Raw genomic sequence first — 22,525 nt, 5'->3', positions numbered from 1 at the left:
ACTTCTCCCACAGTACATGTGATGAGCACAGCCAACTGCACAGGTTGTGTCTCTGTATTTCAGTTTGGTAGAAAGAGAGTTTTTAACCAAGTGGAAACTTTTGTCTCCAAAGCAGCACATTCTTCACCTCTTCCCTGTCTAAAGAACATGAGGAGGGAAAAAATGATATTTCTGGACAAAAAAGGAAGAAAATACCCTGGCATTTAGCAACGTTTGCTGAAAATGATGGGGGTGTTCATTCTGCCAAACCCCAAATATTTGAACTTTTACAGAAGCTTGAAAACACTTCTGAAAACAGCTGAAAAGTCTCCCCAAAAAGAAGTTGGTTGTTTGTTGTTTTTTTCCATTGGGGTTGTGCACCCTGGATGTTTTCACCTTTTAAATATTTCTGACATCATCATGTCTCCCCCAAGCCCAGCTCATGGTGGGATTTAAGGAGAAAAATCCTCAAGGGGAAAGCACAGGTTTGGGTGTTGCTCAGGGTGGTGCTTTGCTGCAGTGACTCATCTGCTCACAGTGGTTTGGGGTATTTTTGTTGCAGAAGGAAACTCAATGAATAAACGCCCTGTGGAAATTGGAATCTGAGATATTTTGTAATCATTCCAGAGTCATAACATTACCTTAAAGTTCATGAGATTTCAGACTAGGAATAAACAACTTCTGCTTTTTTCGCTTATTGATCTTTGGTAAGAGTCAGAATCTTATTTCATCTTCTTCTTGGCGGGGATAATTGTAGGGATTACAAAAGTATGGATTAACAGGAGTAAAAAGTTGAGAATCAGTAGTAGTAAAGTAATAATAGGAGAGTAGGTGGTAATAACAGGGAGGAGAAGAACTGAAATGAGTGAAGTATTTGGCAGAAATCTCTGAGATGATGCTTCAGCAGAGCTGCTGCTTCTCACCAGTTTGTCAGAACTGTGTCTCACCTTGAGCACAGAAAAGTCAATGGTGGTGTTGCTCTGGCTCCTCCTGCCTTAGCTAAGCCCTGGCCCCACGTCTGAGAGTCCTTGTGAAGAACAGAAGTTTTATTTTGCTCTGTGTTCTGAGGCTTCACCGGCTATGGAGGAGCGAGCAGCAGATCTCTGCTGGGGCAAGATCAATATCTCCTCCCTTGACTTTGCTGTAGCTCATTAACATCAAATGTCTTTTCCAAGGGGTGCTTTTTGGTCTGTTTTCCACAAGGGCTTAATTGCCATTTTCCTGGTGTCCGTGGCTCATTCTTAGCACAGCTGCTTTTGTGTCAGAACATTGGACACAAATATGTTGTTTGTCAGGGAAGTGCACGTCCCAGATTTTCTCTCAAAGGTGAGAATTCATGGAAATCAGGAGCGCAGCTTTTCTGATCCCCTCTCCCCAATCATCCATCAGGTGCTGCTTGGGTGACTCCAGGTTTAGTAATTGAGATGTCAGATTCCCTGACACCTTTGGGCTGAAAGGATGATGGTGTGGAAGCAGTGACCTCAGCTGCCATCTGCCTGGGCCTAATGAAAATATACTGTGGGAATTGAGGCAGCAGCTTGTCTTCATCACCTGCTTGAGGCAGGCAGACATCGGGACTTGCTGTGCCAGCTTCCTTTGCCACCTCTCAGCTCCTGGCCAGCCCTGCAGGCAGCTTCCCACCTGCTCCCCAGGCTCTCTTTGTCCAGCAAAATATCTGCTTTGTTCCCTCTTTCCTTTGTTTTTTTACCTTTCATTTTTTCAGTCCAATGCTCAGAACTCAAGAAAACCAGGATCCTCAGCCTTGCTCAGGTTTGTTCATATTTAGGAAGTTTGGATATTATTGTAAAGTAGTGCAACAAGAGCATTGTCCTGCATGTTAGAAACTTCTTTGAGTTGAGGGTACACTGGGGTCTACTCTAAAGTCTCCAAGCAAACTTCTTCTCTACCTGAAGCTCAGCAGATACTGCCATGGTCCAGATACTTGGGAGAGTGTAACTCTGTGCTGTGGGGCTTGGGAGCAACCTTTCCTTCTTTGAGAGATGCTGGATCATTGATACTCCTTTAAGAACTCCCACTTTTGTGGAAGCACCACATCTGAATGCTCCTTGAACCAGGATATATTCATGGGCACTTAAAAAAAAAACCAAACAAAATTTTTCTGCTTCCCTGAGAAGGGATTACTGAGTGAAGCTGGCTGGAAGCAAATCTCCTCTTGAATCAAAGACCAACCTCAACAGGACAAGAAAGAGCTGGCCTGGCCTGGCCTGTCTTGGGCCTTCATTTAAGGTGACTCATTTCAGGAGACCTTGGAAGTGGCACAGACACAGATGAGTGGTTGCCAGCTCACAGTTTCACAGAGATAAGGACCAGGCCCATGGGCTGATGAGATCTCATGGAGAATGACCAAGACCCGAGTCCTGAGTGTTGGGCAGACTCCCAGAACCTCCCCAGAACCCAAAACATCTCAGAGGTTCTGGGCCAAGAACCTGCTGCTGTTCAGTGCATCACAAAACACCTCCCGCAGCCAATCCCTGAGGATGGTGCAGGGAACATCGGATCTCTGGCCAGGTTTGAGGACTGTGCATTTAGATAACTTGCATGGATATCTGAATTTCTGGTTGCTCAGCCAACACAAAGCCAGTTCCCAATTCCCCATGGCTGCTGGTAATCCGTGACCATGTGGGAGATTGGGGTGGGCTCTGCCAGGCTGCTGGCACCCCTGGCTCTGGCAGGCAAACACTCTTCTGTGGTATCAATGTGGGAAAGGCGGCACACCTGCTTATGCTGTGGATGTACAGAATTAGGGGAGAAATCTGATTATCCTAATTACTCAGAAATGCTAAATATGTGCAGAATACCGTTTGGCTAATTAGCCTGGGAGATTGCTGCCTGTTCAGCAGGGAGCAGAGCGGGTGCTGGGAGAAGTGTGATGGGAGTTCACAGGCGGTTTTGTGCCCTTTGCTGTCTGAGCATGTGGAGAAAAGTGAGCTTGGATGCTTGGGGATGTGACTGCTAACCTTAAAACAACTTAAAAAGCTGGGAAAGTGCAATGTTTTTTTTTCAGATGTCTGACACTTTTTAGAATTGTGGGTCTCCAAGTTTCCCATCTCATTATTTTGAGCAGAGACATCCAGGGGAAGGATCAATTTGCCTTACTGCAAACAGCGCGTGAGAGCCCCCACACAGCACCTTCTCAGAGGGTTCTACTCCTTGTTCTGCCTTGTGCTGAGCCAGGCACAACCTCAAATGCTCCTGAAGCCTGAGGAGACCATGATGTAGTTGGTTCTCTGAATGGTGCTGCTTTGTTTGCATTTAATAGGCTCATCTGCACCACTGAGGGGATCTTGTGGCCCCAAATCTGGCCTGCTTTTCCCAGAGGCACAGAGCAAGTCAGGCAGATGCTAAGCATGGAGGGTGGTTCATGCTTAGGTGCTAAGCATGGGTATTAATCCCCACATATCCAGATCCAGAGATCCAGGCTGGCTCCTCCAGCTGTGTGCTGGACACAGGTCCACCAAGAAAACCCTGAGGCTGTTTGGGAGGGCTGCAGGGAGGCTGGGGCAGGTGATGTGCACAGCTTGGTGTGTCCTACAGCCAGCACAGCTCTGCCCTCAGCCAGGGCCAAACCCAGAAATTGTGGGTGTAATCAGTGCCCAAAATTCACATCCATCCATCTCTCCTTATAGCTGTGCTTCCCCATGTCTTTAAATAACCCTGCCTGCCTTTTACTCCTGACCTAGCAGAGATGAATGTCCACCTCAAGCTTTTCCAGAAAGGTTCCCCCTCCTGCTCCTGGAAGCTCGGGGTCATTCCTGTGGTCAGTCCAACACAACATTATCTGGGCACTTCTCTGGGAGAAACTGCAAAACATTTGGGCTTCCAGGGCTGCCACTGAGACAGCTTAAAGCTGAATTGTGTGACAGTGAGAAAGAATAGATAGGGTGATAGAAGAACTCTGCCATGGCTCCAGACAATAAAGACTGTGTCTCCCTTGTGATGAATAATGGCTCTTTGTTCTATTCCTTAGATGACAGGGCTGTTAGAACTGCTGAGAACCATCCCAGTTCCAAATATATGGGTGTGCAATAAAGGCTCTGCAATCCATGAACTGGGACTGAATGGACACTTGAGTGAATCATTTCGAGTACGATGAATTTCTGGAGCAGCTCACAGTGACAGGAGGTGGCAGGGCAGGGTCCTGTAGGATGCTTTCCTTGCATGAGATGCAGCCCAGGTTTCATGGCTGCCAGCTTTTTTTTTCCTTGTGAAGACTCCCTGGGCTATGGAAAGTTCCTCACTCCCAGTTTTGGCCACTAATCTATAAACAAAGGGCATTTCAGATGGAGCTCCAGAGTTTGGTGCTGAGATACTGTCCAGATTTTCTATCAGAAATCCCAGAATCCCAATCCTGGCACACTCAGTGGGGATGCTGAAGCAGGAAACCCCAGGTTCAGCTACAGGCCAGGGCTGAGAGCTCATCAGAACCCATCAGAAATTGGGTTCTGCTACAAGGAGTAGGAAAATGCATCTTCCTGCTGCAGTGTCACCAGGCTGGAGGAAGAGGTGATTCACAGGTGGTGTTGTCTCTGTCTGGAGCCGCCTCCGAGTCCTGCCAGATTAAACCTCCCTGAAATTACTTAATGTAGCAGCAAGGATTTGAATTTCCATAATGGGGATTAGCACTTTTCTATTTTAGCTAATCCTTGCAGTCAGACCCAGAAGCAGGAAGATCAGAGGACTTGGGGGGGGGGGAAATTCGGGAAGTTTGGAGTAGGAGCAAACCAAAGATGCCATTGTTCCAGGGATGAGGAATCATCTCACACCTCCAAGCAGAGCTGTGGATGAAGCTTTGGTGTCACAAACTAATAGAGGACAAGTCTTTGTCCCTTCTCATGGCTGAAGGAGACACAGGAGGCTGTGGGGGCCCCATGGGTGAGCTGCTGGTTGGGACTCAGCCCCCTCAGGGTCACCAAACTCTTGCCCTGTGGAGACACAATCACAAAGATTTGCTGCAAGTGAACTTTGTTCTCCAGAGCTGCCAGAGTGGCATCTATTGACCAGCCTCTGCTTCCAAAAGGAGGGGAAAGTGGAGAAAGAGAAGGAAAAGAGAAATTCAGCTTTGCTGTTGAATAAATCATGAGCCATTGAGGAGCTGCGAGTCTGCAGCAGGGGAGGGGCAGGGGCAGCGCAGAAATAAGGGGACAAAAATGTCATGCGAAAAATGAAGCACAGGAGGGGCCTGGCCATTGTGCGACACTCCTGGAAACTTGGAGAGTTGGTTGGTGGGAGGCCAAAAGATGTGTACAATGAAAGAGAGACACTCGAGTGGACTGAAAGTGCAAACAAATTGGGTAGCACAACGGAGGAGATAAATTATGCTCATGAAATAAACAATGGCTGAGTGGCACTGGATAAACAGTTACATATAATAACACCACTGTTTGTCCCAACCACCCTAATTGGGAGGCTGGGCAGCGTCTGATGAAAACTCTGCGTTGCACATTTTCCCCTTCTAATGAGGAAGATTTTCCCTCCCCCCTGAAGCCTCCTCCCCCCAGTCCCATTTAGCAGCAAACTGAAAGGCCTGGTTTCATTCCACTTTCCCACAGCAAACTCATCCTGGCAGGAACTGCATTAAGGAGGACAAGTAGAAAATGATAATAAATCGAGGACTTGCTCTTATTTCACCTTGTGACAAATCTATCCAGTGGGTGACTCAGGGAGGGTGATAAGAGCATGGACTGGGCTGCTGCTTTCCTTTTGGTGCTTGGTCATGTGGAAAATAACCCCATTCTAGCCCTCACTCAAAAGGGCTTTCCTTTAAAAATCATGCTTTTTAAAAGGCACTGAATCCCTATTTACCCTGTTGGAGAGCCAGCAGCTCCCTCCATCAAAGTGAACGTCACGGCTCTCATTTCATCATCCACTTGGGCTGAGGGGAAAACAAAGGGCATGCAGCACCAAAAGTGAGGTGGTCAATGCTGTCAGCGCCAGTGGGAGATTTGGTAAACCTTAGTGGGTTTTCAGCATGATTCTGTATTGCTGGTAAATCCCTGATGAGGATCTTTGGTTTTGCTGAGCTCCTCTCAAGTCTAGCAGAAACACAGCGGTGCAGGGGACAGTGGGCATGAGAAAACCACAGTGACTTCCCCCACAGCCTCTCTCACGCTGTGAATCCCAGAAAATCCACCCTGGAGCCCTGATTCCCAGCACTCAGACATGCTTTGCAGCAGAGCTGTGCCCTCACCCTGCCATGACTGCCCAGAGCAGACTGCAGTTCCCAAACTGCTCCATCACCCGTGAAAGAGAGAGGCACATTTTCAGCCTCAAATCATGCCTAAACTTTTTGCCAGCTCCCTCTTTAGGTATTTAGTTGATTAATGTGTTTGAGCACTTTGTGTGTCTCTGTTTTCTTGCTTTTATTAGAGGAAAACAGAGCTGGGGTTCTGCTCTGCATCTGCACTGCTCGTGGGGAGGTGCAGCTGAGGAGGAAGCCCAGGAGCTGCCCAACCTATGAGGGACCGTGCTGAGGGTGCTGGTGACATCTCAGAACTCATCTTTGATCACATAAAATTGGCTCTGCCTCCTGAAATGGCTGGAAAACTGGAATATCCCTAGTTGGCATGCCTTGAAGGAGGCGAGGAAAGCCAGGGTTTTTACCTGTAATTGCTAAGGTAATGAATCAATTGCTTAAGTAGGACTGATTTTCTTCCAGAGAAGCAACCAGATGATGAGAATCAATAGTGATTGATTAATTTTCTATCCACTTCTTAGAGGGAAGTTCTTTGTGGGGATTGTGGTTATTGGAAAATTCCTGCAATACCCTGAAAGCCTCTGACAATCCCTGTTTTGAACAAAATCGTATTTTCCTGTTTGTTCCAATTTAAAACTCTTCCTGTCAGAAGCATTTTACTGGAACCAGAAGCTGAAATGCTAAATGCTTTTCTTGTCCAAAATACTATTTTCTCCCCAGTTCTTTTTTTATTTCATGCTCTGATGACAGGCCTGGAAATTTGCTGGTACATTCATTAGGGGAGAGTTGGTCAGTATTTCTTCACTGATATCTATTTTTCAGCTGAAAAAATGTCTACATGTTTTTTCAACTATAATTTTTCATTTTGTCATTTTTCTTAACCGATATAAACACATTTTTGTGTTTGGTTGGGGTTTTTTTTTGGGAAAGCACAAACATCAGTGTTACTGGTGATGATTAAAACCCAGCTGTCACAGTATGGGTCACTTTGTATGATGATAGTGTGGATGAAATGCAAACAAACCACTTGGTTAATTTGCAGCCCAACTTCTAAAATACCTCCAGCTTCTCATCTGGGGGATGCAGGCATGGGAACAGGGGGAATTCACCTCTCTATGCTGAGAATGTGACAGTGAAGGGAAAGGTGAGGGGTTAGGATTGGTACTGCTGTCATTATGGGAAGTTCCCAAGCCATCTGTTTTTGCCACCACAGGCAGGTGGGTGTCCAAAAAACCACAATGGCAGTGAAGATGCTGTTGGTGCTGAGGCAGAATTATTGGTGTGGAATGTTACAGAACCTTTTTGCAAGCCTCCAGCAATCCTCTGTGTAAAATGAGGTTGTTATTCCTAATTTCACTGCATAGATGGGAAGACAGAGAGTCCCCAGCTGTGCTGGAGGGCTTTGGTGGAAGGAGCAGGAACTGCTGCATTACAGGAGGCAAAAAGCATCATAAGGAGCTGCTGGTAGGTGGAAAGGGAAAGCTGCAAAATAATGGGAATTCCATCCCTTTGGCTTCAGGTTGTCTCTTCCTAACACCCCAAATTGACAGCTAGGTGCTAAGAGCACTTCTCTGTGTCATGGTGAGGTGAGAAAGCCTTGCTCTATGAAGAAAGGCTCCATTTGTACAGTAATTGCCATGCAAGTCTCTGGGTGACTGTGCTGTGTCCCCTCCTGCTCCAGGCTGATTAGGACGAGCTTTCCTTCGAGCAGCAGAGCTGCAGCAAGCCAGTGGCAGATCCCAATTTCCTAGATTATTAATAATAACAATATCATTTTCTCTCTCTCTCCTATTTCTCACCCACCCTGTGCTTCCCTTTTAATGAATTCTCCTCTCTCGCTGTAGACTCTGCAGTGACACCAGCCTGATTTGTAATGTAAATAGGCAGCCCAGTGTAAAGGCGACCTGCGAGAGCACCGCAGGGCTCTAATTATAATTTTCATTAAATTCCTTCTGTTTACGAATATCCAAGCAATCTGGCATTGCAGCAGAAGCAAGAGGAAATTAAAGCAAAGCTACCACTTAGCTCCAGTGTCAGGGAGCAGGGCCCAGCTGTCGAGCAGAAACTGAAGCAAGGCTCCTCCAGAGAAAGTTTTGAGGAGTAATTTCAGCTTTGGCATCTTTCCTCTCCCCAGCTTTTACCCCGGTTGCAGGGTTTGCGTGTTTTTCCTCCAGAAGATCTGGCTGGTGCAAGTGTTCTACACGTGATCCATTTGTGACCTAATTAAGGGGATCAGCTGCTGGAGCTCCCAGTGCCATGTGCAGGAACGAGCTGGGGTGCAGGGAGGGGACACAGCACGGACCTGGGGCTCACAAGGGTTCCTACAAAAGTGATCCTTTGTTCTTTCAAAAGTCCAGCAGCGCAGGAGCCGTTTTCCCCATGTGCTGGGAGCATCCTGAGGGCTGCTGTGACACAGACCTGTGCAGGGAGTGGGGCTTTGCTGGCTGTGCTCCGTGGCCACCAAAAAACTCTCACCCTCATCTTCTGCTGGATGAGAAAAGAGGGCTTCAGGTGGCTTTCTGCAGGTGTTTCACCTTTTTGTCACTCAGGCCACAGCTGACCCTTCCTGAAGAGGAGGTGCCAGCCATGAATTAGACTGGCCAGTGAACATTCCTGTTCATAAAGCCAAAAGCAGGGGGTGGTCTCAGTGTCACTTTGTCACAGTGAGTCTTTAGTCAGGCTGTGTGTGGACAGGACAGAGGGAAAACTGAGCTTGGCTTTTTGAGCCTGAAGCAAGAGTTACTGCTCCCCTGGGGAAGCTGCCAGGGGTGTATTTACAGCCACAGTTCTGCTTTGGGGTAAACAGCAGTGAAATAAAATTGCAGTTTGCAGTAAGTGCCTATAAAACAGCAAAGAGAAACAGATTTTTTTCTAAACTGGGTGAGTCCAGCTGGTGTCTCATGGGCTTTATACACACTGAGAGTTTTGGTCAGACCCCTGAATAATTGGAAGTCTTTCTGGGACACTTGAGAGTTCATGGGATCTCTGAGCTCTTTGCACTCTGCTGCTCCCACACCCAGGAGATTCCAGAGTCTGCATCAGGAGAGGACAGGCTGGGCAGTGCTGGCCCAAGCACTGCTTCAGGGCAGCCTTGTGCCTTCTGTGCCAGCCCTGTCAATGGTTTCCCTCTGTTAGCTAAGCAGGTGATGCCTAGGATAGCAGGTCAAAAGGATATAGGTTATAGTCCCTAAACACAACAAGCCCTTGGCTAATTTTCAAGTATTTTCACTTTTTTCCCTGCATCCCTTTCGTGGGAAAAAGCCCAAACTTCAGATAGCCTTCATAAGCAGAGGCAGGGATCACACAATATAAAGCCCCGTTGGTAGGGAATAAATCTCTCTATTAGAAAATTAAATTCCTGCTGATCTCCAGCACTGCTCTGCCTCACAGCCTTTGGAGTGTTTAGATGGGTTCATAACTGCTAGCAGATCTCCAGAGGGAAATGGCTGCTGAGTTAATGGCACACATTTAATATATATTATTTCATGCAAAAGGGAAATTTGTGCTCCTGGTGGGAGAGGTTTCCCCCAGAGCTGAAGCTTTCAGCCACACTCAGGATGCTGTTCAGGGCAGCAGCTGGGGTTTTTGCCCAGGATCAGCAGCATGAGGTGGGATAAGATAGCTCAGCAAGTTTTCAACAGGTGAGGGGAAGCCAGGAGTGTGGAGCCTGAGCCTCTGGGTGATAAAAATGTCAGGCACTTGTTGAAGAAACTCCCTGGGTTTATGTCAGTTGCAAATGCAGTCACATCCCTCCAGCCCAGTGCCTCTTCTCTCTGTCCCAATGCTGGAGACTCAAAGCTGAGCCATGAAACTGAGGGAGGAGAACACTGGAGGGGCTTAGGGGAGAACGTTGTGGGCATAACAGATTAATTTAATCATGTTTGGGCAACTTAGGTTGGAGCGTTGACGTGGGTTGCAAATAAAACTAGTTTGTCATTCCTGTCAGAGTGCTTTTCTGCCTGGATCACAAAGGCACCTGGTTATGAATTGAGCCTGATTGCTGCTCTCAGCAATCAGCAATCACAGCAGAGCTGAGGTGATACAGGAGACACAGGGAACAGCAGCTCCCATGCCCAGTGCTGCCTGCACCTCTGGGATCCATAAACCAGACAGGCCAGAGGCTGTGAGGGGAACAGAGCACAGGCCTCATCAGACTGGCCCTGATTTGGGAGAAGTCTAGGCAATCCAGAGCAATAATTTTCCTGAAGCATTCCTCCTAGGAAGCAGGAGGAAGCATTTCCTGAATTTCCCTGAAACATTCCTCCTAGGAAGCAATCTTTTTCCCAGGGGCTAGATTCTGAGCACCATTCAGAACCTCAGCTAATTCACTGCCTTGCTGAGAAGGCTGTGGATCAGGAGAGAGCACCTGTGGATGTGCCATGGGCTGTGCTCCCTTGCTACAAAAAGTACTGCCAGCTCCTGATGCTTTGCCAGTTCCGTGGCACAGTCCAGCACTCGGAGTAAAAAGGCTTAAGAGGTCTGCTTGGATGTGTGCCTCAGATTGTTCCAGGGAAGGTTTAGAGTGGAAATGAGGAACAATTTCTTCACCAAGAGGGTTGTCAAGCATTGGAACAGGCTGCCCAGGGCAGTGTTGAGTCACTGTTCGTGGGGGGATTTAAAAGATGCTCAAAGATGCTCAAATGTGGCACTTGGGGACGTGGGTTGGTGGTGGGCTTGGCAGTGCTGAGGGAACAGTTGGACTCAGTGATCTCAGAGGGCTTTTCCAGCCTAAAGGACCCCATGATTCTGTGAATTGCTGTGCCTGGCCTGTATCTTCAGCTGAGAGAGCTGGTGGTTCTGAGATGCACTCAGGAAACCTCAGCTCCAGACACAACCAGCCTTCTGCACTGCTCAGTGCCAGTCTCATCCCTTCTGTTCAGCAGCACTGTGCCTTCCCTGGAATGCTAAGCAGCATTTGGGCATGTGGGACTGAGCAGTGGCATATCTTTGCAGCTCAGATGTTTCTGGGAGGCTCTGGCAGCACAAAGCTCAGGGCTCAAGGTCACAGCAGTGGCACTGCTGAGAGTGGCACTGCTCACACACAGGATGATGCTGGGAGGGGAGAGCTCGGAGCTCAGAGGTGCCAGCCCAGGGGCAATAAGCAGGTGAGGGCTCAGTGTGGTTAACAGCAGCACGCTCCAGGCTTCAGCAGAGAAATTGTGATGAGCACAGGGAGGGTTTTACCCCTGCCCAGGCTCTGCACAGCGTGGTTCTGGGCTGGGAGAAGTCCTGATCCTTGCATGTGGCACAAGGCAGACTAAAAATTGTGTTTGCTGGAGAGCTGCAGGGAGTGACCTGGTGTGGGACCATGATGGGGACTGCACCTGCTGCCCCGTGGGGCCCTTTGGCAGGGCCAGCACAGTGACCAGTTTTCCTCTGAAATATAAATATAAATATAAATATAAATATAAATATAAATATAAATATAAATATAAATATAAATATAAATATAAATATAAATATAAATATAAATATAAATATAAATATAAATATAAATATAAATATAAATGTGAATATAAATGTGAATATGAATGTAAATGTATATGTCACTATAGGACACAAAGAAAGAACACAAGCACACACCACTGTTCTCAAGGTGAAGGAAAAAAGGGAAGTTGATTTTCCAACTTCGACATTTATAGTTTTCCAAAAGTGACAGCGGATTGGAGGGTGACAGTGCCACCTCTCCAATGACACTGGTCAAACTGACAGTCTATCAACTCTCTCTTCTTCTATAAAGGAATGCAAAACAATGAGTTATTTACAGAAAGTGTGTGAGAATGTTCACTACAAGAATGTCAACAAAGCTTAGAAAATCTTAAAAAATCAGCGTGATAAATATAAATATAAATATAAATATAAATATAAATATAAATATAAATATAAATATAAATATAAATATAAATATAAATATAAATATAAATATGAGTATAAATGACTTCAAGGTATCAGCCCTGCTGTTGGAGGCCCCTCTGATGTCTGTGTGAACAGGAGAGGTTTCAGCAGCTTCTGGGGAGAAAGCAGAGCAGAGGAGCAGAGAATGGGGCACATTGTACACGGTGGCCAGAGTGACCAAGGCTGCCTGAGAGACCAAGTGACAAACAGAGACCTCCTGTGCAATTAGTCTCTTGACCTCTGTGGTGGGGAGAGGGATGCTGGGAAAGGAGCTGTGGATCACAAGGCCCCAAGGAAGGTTTCCTTGACAACACTTACTGAAGAAAAATGAGATTTCATGAATGCAGCGGGTGTGGGCACTGAGAGGCTGACTTTGGGAGAGACAAGGACGTGGCACCTCACAGAACCAGCCCCTCCATTTGGGGATGGGAAATAATGGCTCACTGAGCTGCTTTTCCAGATAAACTTAATTAAACAGCTATTGCAACCATTCGTATTTATTTAGAAGTGCAGCCACTGTGGTAAAAGCAGACATTGTTTAATTGTTTTTCTACTCACAGAATCTTCTCTACCTTGAATAAGCACTGGCACAGAAGGGATTTTTTTGGCTCACTTCTGATAGTTTCAGCACACAACAGCTTGGGTTTAGGATTCTTTAGTTCTAGCATTGTCTCAGCATTTACAAAGTCAAAGAAAATATACAGAAAGGTGTGTAGAATTAAACATTATATCATAATAATACCAATATATTAATAATGATAAACTGCAGACAGGTCTTTGGTATTGCCAAACTTAAACCATGTGGAAGAACCAAAAGAAAGATATTTGTGTTCAAAACCTAAATAGATATATTTTCCAAATTATACAATCTGAGACTTTTAAATTTCTTCCTGCTGTTTCAGGTAGCAGGATGTAAATTTCCTTGGGGTCATAGCACTGAGACTTTGCCCTGAGCTCAAGCCATCACATCCCATGGCCAAAATACCTCAGGAAACCAGTGCAGATTTTTCCTCAGGAAAAGGCCTTTTCCAGTGAAAGCTGTGATGGTGTTTGCACAGCAGACAAAGAAAGAGCATCTTAAAAAGTGAAGCCACTTGGCAGGAAATCAAACCCTGGATCAGGGCGTTGGGATCAGCCAGGAGCCAGAGCAGCATCCCAGCAGGGCAGGGGGGACCAGGGCTGCAGCTGAGGCTCTGCTGGGCTCGGGCTGAGATAAAGGACACGCAGGGGGTTAAGTGGAAATTTAGTCCCAGCTGAAGCTGGAGGAGGAGCAAGAGCTGGAGCTGCTGTGTCCTCACAGCACTGAGAGACAAGGAGTAGCAAAGGAGTTTTCAGGTTGTTTTCTTATAGGTCAAGTGGAAAATTGCCTAGGTTTTGGGGTAAAACATTTTTTCTTCTTCTTTTTTTTTTTTTTTTTTATTTTATTTGGGTTTTTTTTTGGTTTTTTCTTTAATTCAGCAGTAAGATCAGCCTTTCCTATTTGTTCCCTTTATTCCCCACTTGGATATTTATTTCTAACATTTTGAAGCTTAACTTGGAAAGGTTGAAAGCAGGTTTGCTTACAGAAACAGATACAAATGGATGTGTGACTGGACCTGCTGTGGGGTTTTCTGAGCACCTTTCCTGTGTCTGTGTGAGTCACATCAACGTTTCTTGAGACTGACATTTTTTCTTTTGTGTCCCAATTGATTTCAGAAATGCAGTGGAAGACACAGATACAAACCAAATAAGATTAAAGGCTTTAAAAGCTTAATAAATTAAGAAGAGCAAATCTAGCTGATAACATGGCTTTGATAGCAGGCTATAAAGGACAGGGAGTTAAGGAATTACAGGTGCCTGACTGTTCACAGCCTCCCTTCCTCCTCAGCACTGTGGGGCACAGGGGAGCAGGTTGGACTCTCCAGCTTATCAGCAGGGGAGGAGCAACAGAAGACCAAGTGGAGGGGATAGAAAAGATTTGAGGGACTGGAATTCAAACAAGCACCCCCTGGCCATGCTGAACCAGCTTGGAGTGTCCTGCTGGCAGTGACACCATCCTGCCAGAGCCATTGAAAAGGTTTGAACCCCTAAAAAGAAACTGTCCCATGTTTTGTGATGTTTTCTAGGACTTTTTTGCTATTTTGCTGTGAACACCCTTTCATCTCAGCTTCCCTCTCAGGAGAAGTTTTATGTTGTGATGGCCCTGAGCACATCCAGAGCTCTCTGTGCTCCTGTGTGTGGGCTGTGGGATGGGCTCCATGAGCTGCAGAACATCCCCGTGCCTTTCAGCTCTTCCCCAGCTGTATAAATGAGTGATGGCCCAAGAGAGAGCTTTGGCTTGTGTCGTTTGCCTGGCTCACAATTGCTTCACGTGGTTATTTGCTACTCCAGTTTCACTCAGATCAGCAGAAACGGGGTTTATTTCAGGAGAGAAAATTCTGCCACAACTCTTCTGATTTTAGTGCTGCAATAAATCATTTAATTTAAAAGGATGAAAGGTAAAAGTATACTATGGGTTAGAGAAGCAAAAGGAGCAGAAGGAATCCTGGTTTTAATAAGAACAGTCATAAAGAAGAAAAATTTCTCCTCCCTGATGGAAAGGTCCTGTCAGCTTTGAGTGGGTTGAAACCTGTGCCACAATCTGTGACATTCCTCTTTACAACCAGCATCTCTGGAATATAATAGGCTTTCTCAATAGGACCCTGTGAATCACTGTAGGAGCACCACAGTGAGGATATTGCTGTGCACAGACCTGGCAGCACAAGAGAAGGATGGCAATTCCCTGCTCAGCAAGAGGCACCCAGAGAGGCTCAGCACAGATAGATCAGGGCAAGCCCTGACCCTGCCATCTCTGAGCAGGGCTGGAAGGACCAGGGCTGGAGGACACTGTGACATTCTTCACATGCCAGCCCCAAAGCAAGGCCAGCACGGCCCCAGCATCAGCCCTGTTTGCCTGCAAATCTCAGCAGCACTTTGGGGGTAAGCTGTGCACACAGACCTGCAGAGTAATGAGTGAAAGGGCTGTTTATCAATTTGTTTCCAGCAAATATTTCCTTCATTATGGTAAGTTCCTGAGGGAACAGGGGGAAGCCCAGGATAACTTCAGGCTGCATTTCCAGTGCTGGATTGCAGCACACTCACTCCCTGCCTGTCACTAACACAGTGTTGGAGTTTCATCAGTAGCATTTGCTTGTCACCAACATGTTTTACAGAAAATCAGAATTATTTTTTTTTATAGATGAGGAAACAGCTTGTGTGAGCTCGCACATCCCACATCCTCTCTCCTTCCCTGAGCCAGCAGATGGGCACAGCCCATCTCTGGAGCAGCTGAGTCTTGCCTGCAGCTCCCAGGTACACGAAACCAGCTTAATAATGCTGGGAAGGTGGCACAAGAAAGTAAATGAGGATGGAAAGAACCTGGAGATAAGGAAGGTGAGGGAGAAGGAAGCATGGTGTGAAGATAATTTTCAGGGTTATGGGGAAAATCCAGAGACTTCTCAAGGATCTCTGCCCAAATCTGAAGCTGTGTAGATTGGCAGGTCCATCTCCAGGGTGGTCATTCATCTGTCACTCACAGCCCAATCTCTTTGTGGTACAAACAAACCAGGACGCATCACCAGGCTGTGGCAGGATGAATTTATACAGCCTAATGACAAATACTGGTGGAGAATGGAGAAAAAAACACTCCTGCAGACATGGCTTGCCCTGATTCTGGAGTGGGGAGCTCATGGCAGAGGCTGGGCAGGAGGATCTGTGCTCATCCTGATTTCCAGAGCCTGCAGCAGGAGGGGAGGCAGGGCAGGTTCAGCGAGCACCCATTGTGTCCCTGGCTGGGTGAGCCTCTCCCACTCCTCCTGCAGCACACAAAGCCAATTAAATGCCTGATTGGATGAAGCAGGCACAGTCGAGGGGCCCGTTGCCAGCCAGTCAGGATCCCAAATGCCCCAGTGTCGTTGAGGTATGTGTGTTAATCCCTCCTGAAGGATTAAGTGTTTAACCTGTGGCTGGTGTGGCAAACCTGCTGTGCTGGGGGGGCAGCACTCGCCCCACAGCATCTCCAAGTGCTGCAGAGGGATCAGAGGGTGCTGCTTCTAAGGGAAGATTATTTGGCAGAAGAGAGAGATTTGGTGACTTGCCTCCACTGCTTCCCCACCCTCTGTCCTTCTTTATTTGGGAATCAGATATTGTAGAGGGAAAGCTGCCTGCCCCCTCCCTGACTGATTGCCCTTAACCACAGATTCCTTTGAAATACAGATTTTTATTGAACTTTCAAAGCAGTGTTGGGAATTGCAATACCTTCCTAGCCCAAGAGAGGTGTGAAGGCAATTTCCCCCCTGAGCCAGGAAGAAGGAGGAATAATGGCCATTTAATAGATGTGGCTTCTCTCATCCTGGGGCTGGAGAGGAACCTGCAGCCACTGACATCCTTAAATGCTTTAAGCCATCACAGAAGCACTGCTGCTTAGATCCCAGCCAGGAAAAGGTGTCACAGAGCTGATTACACACAGCAGACTAGGATTACTCATGGTTAATGCCTGATTAGGAGTTAAATGAATATTGACTGTCGATAGTAAATTGTAATTATTTATTTAGCCAAAAATAAATATGAAATGTCATAATCCAATCCCTGTGGCCTACTGTGATAATTAAACATATTTTCAAATCTTGTACTGACAGGGAAGACACAGGTCCATAGAGGGGCTTGCACTGTGTTAATAAAGCAAAAAAAAAAGAAAAGATCTCTCCATGCAAGGCTGGGCACAGCAGAAAAACCTGCATTAGCAGTTTTCCCCCTACACTCACTATATTTCTCCTATAGATATATCATTTAAAGGCTGTGGGCATGCAAAGGAGAGCAAACAATTGCATTGTGCACTTTCAGCTGCACAGGGGCTCAGGGCCAGGGTACCAGATGTTGTCTGATACACAGATGATGGCTGCAGGTAAAAACCACATATTTATGCAGATGTGGTTTGAAAATCTGCCCCAGCACTCCAACAGCAATGGAGTTTTATGCCTAGAACACAGTACTAGCCTTGAACCATGTTATTAGTGCTGGAGAGGAGCACAGCCTGTCCTGCAAAACTGATGTGCTGGCAGAATTTCCTTACTGGTGGCAGCATTTTCTGAGGGGCGAAGGTGGAGGAGAGAGTTTCCTCCTCTCCCTCTCTTTGATGGATGTGTGCTGGAGAGCAGACACAGGAGGTGTCAGCAATGATGGAGTGATGCTGAAGGCTCTGACATACGAGCTCTAGAAAGTTACACTGACATCTTTGTGGACGTATTTCACATCCAGGATTTAAGATGTCACCATCCCTCTGCTCCCCTCTGTCCTCTGCCTGAGCCCCACAGAGCACACCACAGAGGAATGCCCCACACTGTGGGATTTTGGGGGTCCCCTGGATGAAGGAGGAATTGAGAATCTGACAGCATGTTCTTAGAAGGTTAATATAATATAATATAATATAATATAATATAATATAATATAATATAATATAATATAATATAATATAATATAATATAATATAATATAATATAATATAATATAATAATTTTTATAAAATATATTGTATATTATATCTATCATATATAATATAATTATATATTTTATATTATAGTAAATTATATTACATGCTATAGTAAAACTATACTAAAGAATACTATAAAATACTAAATACCATAAAATACTAAAACTATACTAAAGAATAGAGAAAGGATACAGACAGAAGGTTACAAAGAATGATAATGAAAACTCACGACTGACTCCTCAGAGTCTGACACAGCTGGCTGTGATTGGTCATTGAGTAAAAGCAATTCACATGAAACCAATCAAACATTCATCTGTTGGATAAACAATCTCCAGACCACATTCCAAAGCAGCCAAACACAGGAGAAGCAATCAGATAATTATTGTTTTCATTTTTCTCTGAGGCTTCTCAGCTTCCCAGGAGAAGAAATCCCGACGAAGGGATTTTTCAGCAAATATGACAGTGACACCACACAGCACTGGAGCTCAGCCATCAGAGGAGCTGGGATGGGAGCAGAGGGGAAGGGGGATGTGTGAACAAGCCTTGTGTGCTGCTGACCTGGTTCAGATTGCTTTGGGAACCGAGTCCCACCTTCAGCTGCTGCAGGGCTTTGCTCAGGGAGCTTGTGAAAACCTTGGGCACAAACACAGTGGGTACACAACTACTCTGACTCTCCTTGTCCTTCTCCCTTCCAGCTGGCTGCTCTGGAGAGGCAAGTGTTCGACTTCCTGGGCTACCAGTGGGCTCCAATCCTCGCCAACTTCCTGCACATCATCATCGTCATCCTGGGGCTCTTCGGCACCATCCAGTACCGGCCGCGCTACATCGTGGTGGTGAGTGAGGGACACCCACAGCCTGTGCCCTGGGGCTGTGCCACGAGATGGGCACAGGGCAGAGCCCCTGGGGGATCAGGCCCTGCCTGCTGGTCCAGCAGGAGGGCCTGGCTGTGCTCAGCAATCTGCCTGTGCCAAGCTGGGGAGGTTTCACATCATTCTCTCTGTGCCCAAACGCTGCCCAGCAGAGAGGGAGGGTGAGGGGCTGCACAAATGCAGCACAGAAACTGGAAAGCCCTCCAGACTCCTATGTGGCTTTTCAGGCAAGAGAGCATCTGAATATTGAACACAAACAGAGGGAAAAGGATTTCAGTGCTGACTCAGGGCATTCCACTGCCCCCAGCTAGAGCACACATACATCAATATAAATATAAATAGATATATACACACACACTAATTCCAGTGACTTCCTAATGTTTATTGCTTCTCTCTCCCCCTCCCCATTCCTTCCCAGTATGCCATCTGGACTGCAGTCTGGGTCACCTGGAACATCTTCATCATCTGCTTCTACTTAGAAGTGGGAGGGCTCTCAAAGGTGAGTGCCAGGCTGTGCAGCTGAGTGGGGAGGGCAGGGCTGGGAGCAGATCCTGCCTGTGGAGGGGATGCTTTATCAGGGATGGGCAGCACTGCTGCTTGCATGGGAAACTGAGGAGCCACTGCTGGTTCCTGGAGCTCTTGGTTGGTTGGTGCAGGTGGTGGCTGGAACGAACCCTGCCCTCACAGCAGGTGCAGTGCATTTGCTTTCCAGAGGTGAGAGCAGGACTGGCAGCAGAGCCATAAGTGATATAATACATGGACAGAGCCATCCTGAGGGGAGAGGGGGTTTGAGGGCCAGTTCCCAGCAGTGATGCTGAGGAGGATGAGGAAGGCTGGGAGATCCCCAGATTGCAGCTGATCCTCTTGGGATCTGAGCCCACCTTGGCAAGAAGGTGTGTGATGTGTGCACTGAGTGTGTCTCAGGGAAGGGCTGCAGCAGGGGCTGGCTGGGTTGAGCTGCCCCAAGGACTTTGCTGAAGCTCTACACCTGCCCCTCTCTTGATGTTTCTGTGCCTCCCAGTCCTGCTGAAGCCTTGCTGCATTCCAGCAGCAGGGATAAATACCTGGTTTTTGCCACAGCAGGCAAGATGCTTCCTGTTGTACCTTTGGGGAGAGGCTCCTCTGTCTGCAGAACAGAGAACATCCCTCCCCAGAGGGATCTGCCTCATCTCCTTGGGATGCTTTCCCTGCCTCATTTCTTCCTTTTTAAGTACAGTGGTAGTTACCCATGGCTGCTGGCCAGGCTGTTGTGAGTTAATATGCAAAGCTCTTTGAAGAGTAGATTAGCTAAATATTGCTGTCTGCCTAATGAGGAGTGAGTCAGAAAAAATAAAAATGGGAGGCAGGCCCTAAATTAAGGCTGGGCTGTAAGCTATGAATTATGAGTGTTGCTGGAGCACAGCAGGCTCAGACTGTGGGATGCAGGTTCATTTCAGAGCACTCCACATCTGGCCTAAATTCCAGGTCATGCATTGGGGTTGCACTCATAATTGGAATGGCCCTGTGGTTTTATCAGGCCTAAATCCTTTGCAGATAAGAAAATGTGACTTTCCTAACGTCTCAATTCATCTTCATTCACCCTCTCAATTAACTCCATAAACTTTGAGGGAGTTCTTGCCCAAAACAGTGATTATTCATAATCTGAAATCTCAGCCTGAGATGATCTCGATGTTGGCTGTGACCAACTGAAAAAAAAAAAAAGAATTTTATGTAACTATTTATATGCTCCCTTCTGCAGGGAAAATGTTGGCTTGATAAACTGCTCTGGGAGCTTCTCAGAGCCAGTGTTTGCTTCCAGCCAGCTGGATCCTCATGTTTACTAATCCCAACCTGCACTGCAACACGTCAGGTTGCTGTTCTGCAGTTCAAACAGCACCACAAACTCCTTTTTTTGTGCCACAGAGGAGCTTCCCCTGGTAACCTTGCTCTGTGCTGGGGCTCATTTTAGCCAAGCCAGCACACAGAGAGGTTTTATTTAGCCTACAGGGTGACACTTGTGACCGGGGACAATTTTTATAGAGTTGGGCTGCAGTGTAAGTTGTTACCGACTCAGTGGACTTCCCTCTCAGGCTGCAATGAGAAATTAGTTCATTTAATGGCAACCAGCAAAACCAAGAGAGAATTTGTGCTTGTTTGGCTGTAAAGCAGTTGACAGCCTTGCCTCTGTTCTTAATGAGTTATTCTCACTTTAAAAAGCTGTTTTGTAAGGAAAACTAATGATGCTGCTTTCCATCCTCCTCCACTCTCACTGAAGTAATTTGGGTCTTTGTAGTGGCAAAACAAATCTTTGCTTCCACAAGAGACCAAAAGATCCACCTGGAGCAGGAGCTGAGGTTTCTGTAGGATACTTCAGGACAGGACATTTCTGTAGGACACTTCAGGACACTTTCTGTAGGACAGTTCACAGGCTGCATCTCTGGAAAGCTGATCCAAAGGCAGCAGGTGTTTTATTGATGTCGGTGGTGGGATCAGACCCCAGAAGGACACCTGGGCTTGGCTGTACAGGGCAGTGCCAGCTGGGAGTGGATGGCAGCAGGGCTGCAGGTACCTCTGTGTGCCCACAGGGGATAGGGGCTGCCCTCCAGTCCTGACCAGGAGTCAAAGTCAAAGCTCATCATGAGCCTGGCAGCAGGCAGGGAAACTGCAAATATTGGGAGAAGAGCTTTGGTGGAGGGAGGCTGATGGAGCTGGTCTGATAAACACAAACTCATTCTAATAATGAACACACTGGAGTGCTCGGGCAGGGTTGTGCAAGTCCCTGAGGGGGCTGAGAGCTCTGGAGGTGTTCAGGGTGCTGTTCCTGTGTGATTGCTGGGGGAACGGGGGAGTGGCAGTGCTGCCAGCCCTGCACTGACCCTGCTGTGCTCTGACAAGGGCAGCCTGCCAGGGCAGGCTCTGTCAGCAGCTTATTGACAGTGGGAGAATGCAGGAAGGGCAGGGAACTCCAGAGAATGGAGTTTGATAACTTGGTGCCTGGTACTGACAGCCCAGTGCAGCTGGGACAGGGGATAACTCAGGTGGGGCGAGACAGGACAGAAAGGATTCAAGTGTTTCTGATTTAACAGATTTCAGAAAAGCCCAGGGAATTGAAAAGACGAGGAAGCAGGTATGTGCACTCATTGCAAACAATTCTTTGTGCTCTGCTGCCTAGGTGTGATTTCACAGTGGTGAAGGGATACAGGATGGGAGCAGGGATGTGCTGTTCACAAAAATGGGATGTTGTTGTTGTGCCCCCCTTGCTTTGGGTGCCTGGCTGATCTAATGAACAGAAGCCAGGGACCCCACTGTCCCATGTCAGCCCATGGCTGGTTTGGCAAAGGGGTTGGGACAATCTCTAAGTTATAAATTCCAGGTCATCAGTAGAATAAAGGCTGGTAGGTGCAGTTTGGCTCTTGGCTTTCCCTTACCAGGAATTGCTCTCTGATGCATCTTTCCTCCAGTTCTCACCCTCTCTTTCCTCCTGTCTTTCACATTTCTTGAAGTGCTCCTTTGTCCTCCAGATTATTCCAGCATGTCCCTTCCGTGTCCCCTGGCCATGGAATTGCTGAAGATGCTGTTCTGGTCAGCCCTGCTCAGGGAGTTATAACTAATTACTAACCAGCTACCAATCACTAGTTATGCTGAATTTTTAGTTGGAAAGGAAAATTCTGCTGATCACTGAATCTATTCCCTACTTCTTGGAAGAGCTAAACTGACTTGATTTCTTTCTTTCTATCCTGCCAGGGTTTTTTATCTTGGAATCTTCTCTTAGCAGGAGTAAGAGTGTTGAAATGTGGCCCAGCAGAACTTCCTTGGCTGGCCAGGCACAGGTGGATCAGCACAAGTGTCTGAGGAAGCTCTTCCCCTGCTGCTGGAAGGGCCTCCCCAGGCACACAGCCCATGCCAGCTTTGCTGGAAGTGCCGTGCCAGTGGGTGCTGGAGCAGGCTGGGTTTGCAGGGCTGCTGCTCAGCACTGGCAGGAGGTGGTGATGTGCTCTGAGCAGCTCCTGGCAGCCTTGCCTTGCTGACAGGCTCTGCCTGCACTCCTGAGCACACTTGCAGCTCCAAGTGCTGTGCCACTGC

The 22,525-nt window shown here is 47.1% G+C and overlaps 1 protein-coding gene across 3 annotated transcripts in view; it reads left to right on the top strand.

Annotated features, from left to right (window-relative positions):
• NKAIN4 (sodium/potassium transporting ATPase interacting 4) overlaps positions 1–22,525 on the top strand; it is a 49,914-nt gene that overhangs the window by 6,016 nt on the left and 21,373 nt on the right. For all 3 annotated transcript variants that reach the window (XR_009115341.1, XM_058036423.1, XM_058036422.1), the window contains exons 2-3: positions 18,290–18,427; positions 18,882–18,962. Coding sequence is in view for 2 of the 3 variants with exons in the window: in XM_058036423.1 (XP_057892406.1) it covers positions 18,290–18,427; positions 18,882–18,962 (219 nt within the window). In the remaining variant the exon portion in view is untranslated. The remainder of the gene's footprint in view (positions 1–18,289; positions 18,428–18,881; positions 18,963–22,525) is intronic.

The sequence above is a fragment of the Melospiza georgiana genome, chromosome 17, assembly GCF_028018845.1.
Source record: "Melospiza georgiana isolate bMelGeo1 chromosome 17, bMelGeo1.pri, whole genome shotgun sequence".
In the NCBI taxonomy this organism is placed as follows: domain Eukaryota; kingdom Metazoa; phylum Chordata; class Aves; order Passeriformes; family Passerellidae; genus Melospiza; species Melospiza georgiana.
Note: the sequence above shows the minus strand (reverse complement) of the source record. Positions and strands in the feature narration are given on the sequence as shown.